Below are 10,290 nucleotides of genomic sequence, written 5' to 3'. Positions count from 1 at the left end.
ACGGAATACTATCGATCAACTCATAAAATGTCAAATAAATATATATCCTGCTTGTGTAGAGGGTGGCTCCCATCGATTGTAAAACGCGATCGTGTGTTTTAAAGTGTGTGTGTGTGTGTGTGTTAGTGTGTGTGTGTGTGTGTGTGCGCGCGTGTGTGACATCACTACTGGGATCTGCACCCGGAGGACTAGTTTGGACACTGAGTAGAGCGGAACAACAGGCGCTCAGAACACCAGTACGATGTCGCGCAAGGATAGAGTAGCGCGCTTTGTTGCATAGTCCTCACGACACAACTCCAGTCGTCCAGATATATCTCTCTCAGAACAAGGAAAATGACGAAAAAGCTTGTAATAACGGCCAAACGCAATAGGGACGTATTGACTCCAATATTGGATTTGGAGAGGAATAAAGCATGATGGTTTTATAAGAAACTGGAGCCTTTTGGCGCTGTATAAAACGAGCAGGGTGCCTTTTTCAGTACTCTACAAACACCTGTCAACAGCTGAAAGATGAAGTTTGGGAAGAGCATCTGTATCCTTAATGTGGGTGGCACAAAATATGCGTTCTCTAAGGAGGTGATAAAAGATTTCCCTCTGAGTAGAGTGAGCCGTTTGCACAAATGCGCCTCCGAGAAAGAAGTACTGGAAGTATGCGATGACTATGATCGGGAACGGAACGAGTTTTTCTTTGATAGGCACTCCGAGGCTTTTTGTTTCATCATGCTGTATGTGAAGTACGGGAAGCTACGATTCGTCCCGCAGATGTGCGAGCTGTCATTCTACAACGAGATGATTTACTGGGGGCTGGAGAGCTCACACTTGGAGTTTTGCTGCCAACGAAGACTGGATGATAGGATGTCCGACTCATACATTAATTTCTCCGAAGAGGAAGATAAACTGGACAAAGAAATGAGGGGGGAGAATTTGGTGACTCGAGTGGTCACAGAGAGAGAGGATTCAAAGTGGCTGGAGAGAATGAGAAGGACTTTTGATGAACCGACTTCATCAGTCGCAGCACAAATCTTAGCTTCAGTGTCCGTTATATTTGTTATAGTGTCCATGGTGATGCTTTGTGCAAGTACTTTGCCAGATTGGAAAACCGCTGAGAACAACAGTGTGGTGGAGCACAGGTACAATCCAGACTCTTTAGAGCATCCATCCGGGTATATATGTCCTATCTTTTTATATATTTTGTATATTTCCCCGTTATTTGATTGTCTGCAATGTCGTACATGCTTCTATGCCCTTCTTCTCAGTAAAGGACCTCAAGAGATGCACAACCTGTTATTTATGCTGCTGTGAAGTACATTTTACCATACACATTTGCAGGACCGGCTCCAGGCATAAGTGACATAAACCGTCGCTTAGGGCCCCTGGCCGCTAGGGGGCCGCCGAACCCCCAAAAAACCCAGTTGGGGTCTCGATTTACTGTTGACAGTTAGAATAGTTGAATACACAAGGTGTAACTTCGAAATTTGGTCATGCATCAGCAGTTTTTTTTTATTGTTTTATAAGTCACTGACAGTCACTCAATTATCCATGTCAGCTAACAATTGCCAGATTGGTAAATTAGTTTAGCCAGTTATCTAATCATGGCTGAATACATTCCCAGTGGCCCTGACCTTAAGGGGACCCTCACTGATTTTTAAAAATCATTCTCACTTAGATATCATTGATATGGTATAAGTCATGGCAAAATGAGTAGAATTGCAGAAAATGTGCTTTAACAAATAATAACAATAAATACACACCATGTCAAAATGGGTAGAATTGCAGGAATTGTGCTTTAAAACGGCAACATTTTCTCTACGACCCATGGCAAAATCTGTAGCTTTGCAGGAAATGACCAAATATTGCTTAGGGCCCCCAAAAGGCTAGAGCCGGCTCTGCATTTCTGTGTCTTTTAGAACTCATGCTAATTTAGAAGTTTGTATTGTTGTATTATGCATATGATACAACCTCAAAATCTAAGGGGTGTAATAGACCTACACCAGTCCTGACTACAGCTGTCCCGGTGGGGAAGGGGACAGAGGAGGCGCTGAGTGTTTAACAAAATTAAATGTCAAGGTAGCTTCTGGTTTGATCTTACCAAGTGAACAACACATTTCATGTGTTCAAAGTCTACATTTTCTATGTCGGCCAATTGTCATTAAAATATGACATATTACACACTGTTAGCTTAAAGGTGTTCAAACTAAATGTTCATTGCCATAAGCACCACTGTCCCTTGCACTATTGTTGTTTTTGTCTCTGAGTTCTCAATTGTTCTGGATTTTATCTTTCAGCACTAACACGTCATAGTCTTTAACGCAAAAGAGGCTGAAGGACTTCACAAGTAGGAGCGTTGCCTCTCTTGTAACAGACAATACATGTTTACAGTAATACAGTTAGATTAAGGCAGGAAATGTATCATGAGTTGTTACTGTTTTTTGCTCCCTTTTTGGATACGCGCGTACAGTATGTATCGCTAACTGTCCTAGGTGCTGATTTTAGTGGCATCCGACAGTACCAGTCCAAGGTGCTGTTTTCTTTGTGGCATTCTACACTAGACCTACAGTACCTGGCCAATGTGCTGTTTTCTTTGTGAGATTCTACACTAGACCTACAGTGCCTGGCCAAGGTGCTGTTTTCTTTGTGAGATTCTACACTAGACCTACAGTGCCTGGCCAAGGTGCTGTTTTCTTTGTGGCATTCTACACTAGACCTACAGTACCTGGCCAATGTGCTGTTTTCTTTGTGAGATTCTACACTAGACCTACAGTGCCTGGCCAAGGTGCTGTTTTCTTTGTGAGATTCTACACTAGACCTACAGTGCCTGGCCAAGGTGCTGTTTTCTTTGTGAGATTCTACACTAGACCTACAGTGCCTGGCCAATGTGCTGTTTTCTTTGTGAGATTCTACACTAGACCTACAGTGCCTGGCCAAGGTGCGAACTTTAGTGGTAGCCTACTACAATATTCAGGACCTGTCCATTTTGAACAGTACCTGTCCAAGGTGCTGATTTCTGGGAGAGTAGGCCTACTATTGTCATAGGAGACCATCGAGGAGACAGATGATAATAACAATGTATTACTGTTTCTTAGTGTAATACACTGTCGGTCTCATGTCTACTTTTTTTTTTAAAGAATTTTGATGTTTTGAAGGAGATTAGAACATACATCAATCAAATTGAGCCATTTATCAAAACATATGACTGTGTCAGCCAATACTTCTGTCCATTTGTCTACAGAGCTGTTTGTCATCCCTTTCTTGTCTGCTGTCACTCTGCTCTTTAACCTGTGTGTCTGTCTTGTATCCATGACTGCCACGCGGACCGCTCTCAAGGTATTGGTACCTGAAAGGCACCCAACAGTGTGTGTGTGTGTGCGTGCGTGCGTACAATTGTAGGTAATGCAGGTAGGTGTTGTTCTAAGTAAATGGTGGGAGGTTATGGTTGTACCTGATTTTACTTCCCTTTGAAATGGGCAAATGATGTATTAAAGTGAGCATGACATCACAAGGTAACACAGTAAAGGGGACTTCCATTCTACTCAAACCGCTCTGGACGTGCTGAGCCCTTTGCACCAAGCCCTCACCTGAATGCAAATGACAAAAGTTTATATTTGGTCCAAATGAAATATTTGTCAGATCTCACCAAGGAGATGTTGTGGATGTGGAGTCACGCGCAGGAGAAACAAGTTCCCGAAGGAAAAGGGCGTTTTATTTAACCAGCTCAAAATAACACCGGACTACAACAGTAGCCACAAAAACCCACTCAGACACAGTCCAGGGAAAAACCACCTGTTAAAAATGAACTAAAGAAAACGCAACCCAAAACTAACTGACAGTCAAACGAAAACAATCCCGCACAAAAACCCAAAAGAAATAAATCGAGATAAATAAGTCGAGATAAATACTCCCCCCCCCCCGCCCCCACCCCTAATTAACCGAAATGAAACCAGGTGAAACACAAAACAGACATAACCAAAAGAAAAGGAAAAAGGATTGGTGGCAGCTAGTAGACCGGCGACGACGAGCGCCGAGCGCCGCCCAAACAGGGAAAGGAGCCACCTTCGGTGGAAGTCGTGACAATATTTGTCAGCATATCATTGACTCAAGGCAAGACTACTTTATGTATAGCAGGTTGGGAAAAAATGACTAATTGATGATAGCGACAGTGACCCCTCAACATCACCACAAAACAATGATGTGAGATTATTCCGTGTATAATTTATAGCTAGAGAAATATGAATAACATATGAATCAATATTGCATTTCATTGAGAAAGGTCATCATAAACGACATGTCATATTGTAGGAGATATCCGAATTCATTCATATCAGCATTTGAGAACAGCATATTTTTTGATAACTACACTGTAACTGTCTTTTGAATGGCTGACCGCAAATCCCTCGTTACAGCCCTACCTTTACACGGAACCTTTGTGTCAGCCTGTCCTCCCCCTCTCTAAATGTAATAGGCATGCTCAGGGCTCAGTCTCAACCAGGTCTAACTTGCCTTTAATTTATGGTAGAATTGAGGGAAAAGAAGCCTCCAAAATCCCTGATCAGTATGCTTCTACCATCCTATTTCGCTGGAGCTGCAATACATCTGTCCGTATTCCTTAAAGTCCCCTCAAAGCCCCCAAGGCCCAGGAATGGTCTCGGAATCAGATGAATGTCGAAAACGTGCATGCCAGTTTAATTTGTCATTTGTTGCTGTTACAGTGCCTTCAGAAAGTATTCAAACCCCTTGACTTTGTCCTCATTTTGTTGTGTTACAGCCTGAATTTAAAATGAATTAAATTGAGACTTTGTGTCACTGGCCTACACACAATACCCCATGATGTCAATGTGAAATTATGTTTTTTTAGAACATTTTACAAATGAATACTAAATGAATATCTGAAATGTCTTGAGTCAATAAGTATTCGACTCTTTTGATGTGGCGAGACAAAATAAGTTCAGGAGTACAAATGAGCTTAACAAGTCAGTTACATGCAATAGTAGTGTTTAACATGATTTTTGAATGACTACCTCATTGCTGTACCCAACACATACAATTATCTGTAAGGTCCCTCAGTCGAGCAGTGAACTTCAAACACAGATTCAACCACAAAGACTAGAAAGGATTTCCAATGCCTCGCAAAGAAGGGCACCTATTGGTAGATGGGGTAAAAAAAAGTAGACATTGAATATCTCTTAGAGCATGGTGAAGTTATTAAATCATTGCATGTAGAAAAAACTATAATACTGTAAATTACAACCTGATCTTAAAAGGCAGAATATCTTCTGCATGTTCTGGAATTAAATTACAACAGGATTACGTTCTGAAAGTGTCTATATTGCATATAGTGTCCATAAATCATAATAAGGCTCCAAGAATATAGCCTACCAGCTGTTTGAGAGTGAAGCTTTATGAGTTATCAATGTGGTGAGACAGAAGCCTGCTATGAGTCGCTGGTCAATCACAACCCACTATCGATACAGTAAAACAGTGTTGTATAAAGGATTGACAGCTCCATTCTTCAATAGAACGTCACTCTCCCACTGCTCCTACATTCTAAGAAAAAAAGGGTTCATAAAGGGTTTTCCATCTGTCCCTGTAGGACAACCCTTTTTTGATTCCAAAACCTTTTCACCCAATGAATAGACCCCAACCCCCAATAAACCCTTTAAGGAGCCATTCAGTGAAAATGTTCTAACTGGAACCAAAATGGGTTCTACTTTAAACCAAAAAGTTTCTGCTGCCTCGATAGCCATAGCTACTTTTTCTCTTAAGTCTGTAATGTCTGCAGCCCATTGCTTGTAGATATAGTGTGTAGACCTGTAGTGGAATCCCCTTCTCTCCTTCTTGCGTTAACTCTGCCTGGTTCTCCCTCCCACAGGATCATCGAGGCTGTGTGTATCAGCTGGTTCACCGCCGAGTGCATCGTGCGCTTCATCGTTTCGCGGGACAAGTGTGAGTTTGTCAAACGGCCCCTCAACATCATCGACCTACTAGCCATCACGCCCTACTACATCTCCATCTCCATGACGATGCTGACAGGCGAGAACTCGCAGCTGCAGCGTGCGGGTGTCACCCTGCGTGTCCTGCGCATGATGCGCATCTTCTGGGTGATCAAGCTGGCCCGTCACTTCCTGGGCCTGCAGACTCTAGGGCTGACACTGAGGCGCTGCTACCGGGAGATGGTGATGCTGCTGCTGTTCATCTGCGTGCCCATGGCCATATTCAGTGCTCTAGCCCAGCTGCTGGAGCATGGCCTGGACTTGGAGTCGCCCAACGAGGACTACGCCAGCATCCCTGCCGCCTGCTGGTGGGTTATTATCTCCATGACCACTGTGGGCTATGGAGACATGTACCCCATCACCGTGCCTGGGCGAGTGCTGGGTGGCCTGTGCGTGGTGAGCGGCATCGTGCTCCTGGCACTGCCCATAACCTTCATCTACCACAGCTTTGTGCAGTGCTACCATGAGCTCAAGTTCCGCTCGGCCCGCTGCACGCGGAGCCTGTCCGCAGAGTTTCTCAACTGAGGGACCACTGACGTTGCAGGAGGGTTAATGGGGGGGGGGGGTGCACCCCTCACTACCCCTCGCTACTCCCCGACACCTCTTCAGAGACCTCCATCCACACTAGAACTGTGTATTTATCTGAAATGTGGCCTCTTTCATTGTCTCACACGTATTTTGTTGATGTATCCCTCATCTTTGAACGTCAGTTGCTGGGGTTGTGGATTTTGAGGTTTGCAGACAGCACAGCCTTCAACCTTCAACAGTAAAGTCCAAGTAAGAAGTAATGGAACCTGATGGGAACTAGGACAGTTTCCACGGCTGCCATGGTGACAGTGGTTTTTGGGGCAGAGGGCATCTGGATCATGTCAGACCAGAAGGAGGCCTTCACGTACTGTGGATTACACTGCTGGCTGGCATTCTTCTCTTCTCATATGGCGACATGCAACAAAAGGGATTAGAGTTTTAATGTCATTTTCAATCCCACTCTCTGACAGTGTCACAGTGTGGGAGATGGGAGGTATAATTTCGCTTCTCTTCCTTAGATCATTTATTTATAGTATTCCGTCGGCCAGTGAGTGAACAACAATGCATTTCAAAGAACCAAAGTGTATCAGTACAGTGTACACTGTATGTTCCCTTTAACCTTTCACTGCAACGCTCACCTTTCTGCTTTTATCTTGCGGACACAAACCTGACAGATATAAAGAGCAATTTGAACGAGCCTATTTACAACTCAAACATGGTCGCATTCTAATCCTATTACCTATTCCCCCCTGAAAACCAAGCAATGCAAAATGGCCATGAAATGTATTTGTCGGAAAAACCAAGGGGGAGGGTTTTAACAAGAAAGAGTGCAATATTGTGTGGGTCTGTCAGCTCAGCTGTGTAGGCAGGTCTGTAAATGTGGAACACCGAGCCACAGAGCGAGAGTGTGTCATGGAGAGATGGGTGGTTCGGCTGACACTGTGCAGTGTAGTGAGGAGAGGGCATGCATGCCTCAGCCTCGGGAGCGCTGCGAGTCTACTGACTGGAGGAGTGTAACCATTTGTGGCTGGTGTCAAAACCTTGGTAGCCTCTGCCTGTCACAACAAAGGCACTCGGCATGCCCATCCCACCATCCTCATCAGTACTGTATGTCAAAACCACCACAGCCTTGGTAGGCACTCCTCTCAATGTTGTTGTCTGGCCCACCTGCTTCTCCTCGACATACTGTCGACGCCATGTTTGAGTGGCTGGTGTGATGCATTCCGCCTCCTTTCCTGCCAGAGTGAATTCGATTGAATCTGAAAAGCTTTCATCATGCCTTCATTCATTTCTATGGTGGGGAATTGGGAATCAGATCCTCATGTGTTCTCTTCACATCAGCCTGCTCCAGGGTATACTACCTGTTATCGCTAACAAGCGCCATCTCTCGTCTCTCAGATTGTCGATAGCTGTGTTTGCTCCTAGCACTTGGTTTAAGTATTCACTAAGAGAATCTGTATTTTGAACCAAAGCAGTTTTATATCTTCCGGAAGCACTTTATATAGTGGGAGCATTGGACAGTTCATCAAGTCAGTGACGAATGTATATGGGTCTTATCGTGTGTTCTATTTCAGGGTTTCTCAAATTCGGCCCCGTTTTGGTTTTTGCCCTAGGACCACACAGCTGATTCAAATAAGCAACTCCTCATCAAGCTTTGATGATTTGAAATCAGATGTGTAGTGCTAGGGCAAAAACCAAAATGTGCACCCAAGGGGGGCCCAGGACCGAGTTTGGGAAACCCTGCTCTATTTGATGTGATTGTTATTCACCGCTGGGAATACCAGTCTAATTGTACTAGTGATGCTGGTTCTGTTTATACAGATTTGGCGTTCCTTTGCTTTGTCCTCAGTGTAATGGTTTCCACTGGCTGCAGACAGCCCCATCTGCTCTCTCTGATCTGCCCTGCTTTAATTTGGCTGCTTTTCCAAACACAGCAGTCACAAAACTTTCAACTGTGTTGAATATGTTGAATATTGATGGGATAAGATTGATTAAACTCGGGCCTCCCAAGTGGCGCAGCAGTCTAAGGTACTGCATCGCAGTGCTAGAGGCATCACTACAGTTCCGGGTTCGATCCCGGGCTGTGTCACAGCTGGCCGTGACCAGGAGACCCGGGTTAGGGGAGGGTTTGGGATGTCCACATCCCATCATGCTCCAGCGACTCCCTATGGGCTGGGCTGTCAGTATGCATGCTGACCTCGGTCACCAGCTGTACTGTGTTTCCTCCGACACATTGGTGTGGCTGGCTTCCGGGTTAAGGGAGCAGTATGTCAAGAAGCAGTGCAGCTTGGCGGGATTGTGTTTCGGAGGACGCATGGCTCTCGACCTTCGCCTCTCCTGAGTCCATATGGAGTTGCAGCGATGGGACAAGACTGTAACTACCAATTGGGGAGAAAAAAAGATATAAGATTGATTGAACTCGTTTTTTCAGACCGTATCTTTTGGGAATCAGGCACTTGAAAGAGAAAAGCCTTGACTAGACTTGGTTGACCTTTGAAAAAATGTGATTCTAACTGCTGCAGGGGGGACTGAGACTCTGACACCATAAAAAATCCAAGCCACATATAGACCACAATAACTAGATTTTCTCCAACCATACTCTCTCCCTCCTCTCGTCTGTTTGTTTCTCTCTCTCTCTCTCTCTCTAAATCAAAGTGGGATTACAAGACAAATCAGGCAATAAAAACACATTGAGGAGATTGAAGATGGTTCACTCGTTATAAGACCATTGAGTGACCTATTTCATGTATTTCTGACACCCTGTCACTGACATTGCTCTACTCAATGAAATGTACAAATATTCCACACCCAAACTCAGTGCAATCTTGATATTTGGACTGGGAACATATTACATAAGTATCTCTGTTGTCATCACAATATGTATTTTGACATTGGACTAAAACTGTGAATGCGAAGTGTGTGACAAGAAAATGTGGACCACTAGTGAGTTTGATCCCTTGTGAAATGAACGCTTCTGGAAAAGTTGCTGTTGTGTTGAGGATCAGGTAAGGTAAGGCAATGTGATTTTTGTTTTGTTGGAACAAATGTTGTATTTCTGAATTTAGTATTTGAGAATAACTGAAGAATATTTCCACTACTGTAAACCCTTGTAGGACATATTTCCGTGCTCACGGTGGATGTAGTGGGGGGCAAAAGTGGCCCCACAGTTGTTACAAGACTTGATAAATAGTGATATTTCAGGTAGGACCTGCAACTTCTGGATACTCTACAGTACTTTGTCACATCGAAACACCTTCTGTGGGCACCTTTAGCATATTGCCGCTTCAATAGAATGTACAATTGAAACATAGGATATCTTTTGAAAAAATGTTTGTTTATGCAAGCCATATCTACAAAATGTTTATTGTTTTTTCCCTTATTTTTTTAATGAAACCAGCTATTTTGTATAGAGCTTATGTTGTTTACATATATAATGGTTATATGGTTGTATATAAATAAAGCTAATCTGTCGAATCTGTACTTTTGTCTGACTACATTTAGGCTTACATACATGTACACGTTTGAGTTTACTTTATAATATCATAGAGTGGGGTAACACACATATTAGTCTCTTATTCATAAGTCTTAATGCAAATTACATTGTCATTCACTTCAAAGGAACCCATTTTATTTATATATTACTTTAATAACAAATAACAAAACATTGTTCAAGGAGAAAATTATGGGTGATTGATGTTTGAATAATGTATTTTTCACTCTGCATCTTTTAATTTACAGAGATACTTCTGTATTTTGTCAATGAAGCCCTTTATCT

General features: G+C 43.4%; 1 protein-coding gene across 1 annotated transcript; it reads left to right on the top strand.

Moving 5' to 3' along the window:
• Nucleotides 1-279: 279 nt before the first annotated feature.
• Nucleotides 280-9,974, top strand: LOC115113324 (potassium voltage-gated channel subfamily G member 3-like). The gene is made up of 2 exons (XM_029640849.2): nt 280-1,163; nt 5,867-9,974. Exons 1-2 carry the CDS (start codon nt 511-513, stop codon nt 6,510-6,512), a joined length of 1,299 nt encoding a protein of 432 aa, XP_029496709.1. The 5' UTR covers nt 280-510; the 3' UTR covers nt 6,513-9,974.
• The last annotated feature ends 316 nt before the right edge of the window (nt 9,975-10,290 follow it).

Source organism: Oncorhynchus nerka, linkage group LG28, assembly GCF_034236695.1.
Source record: "Oncorhynchus nerka isolate Pitt River linkage group LG28, Oner_Uvic_2.0, whole genome shotgun sequence".
In the NCBI taxonomy this organism is placed as follows: Eukaryota; Metazoa; Chordata; class Actinopteri; order Salmoniformes; family Salmonidae; genus Oncorhynchus; species Oncorhynchus nerka.
The sequence above is the reverse complement of the archived record's forward strand: the minus strand, read 5'-3'. Positions and strand labels throughout refer to the sequence as shown.

Excerpts from the sequence above, each read along its gene's own strand:
- LOC115113324 (XM_029640849.2), top strand. The coding sequence starts at position 511 with ATGAAGTTTGGGAAGAGCATCTGTATCCTTAATGTGGGTGGCACAAAA. Across the intron at positions 1,164-5,866 it reads TCTTTAGAGCATCCATCCGG|GATCATCGAGGCTGTGTGTA; the intron begins GTATATATGTCC and ends TCCCTCCCACAG.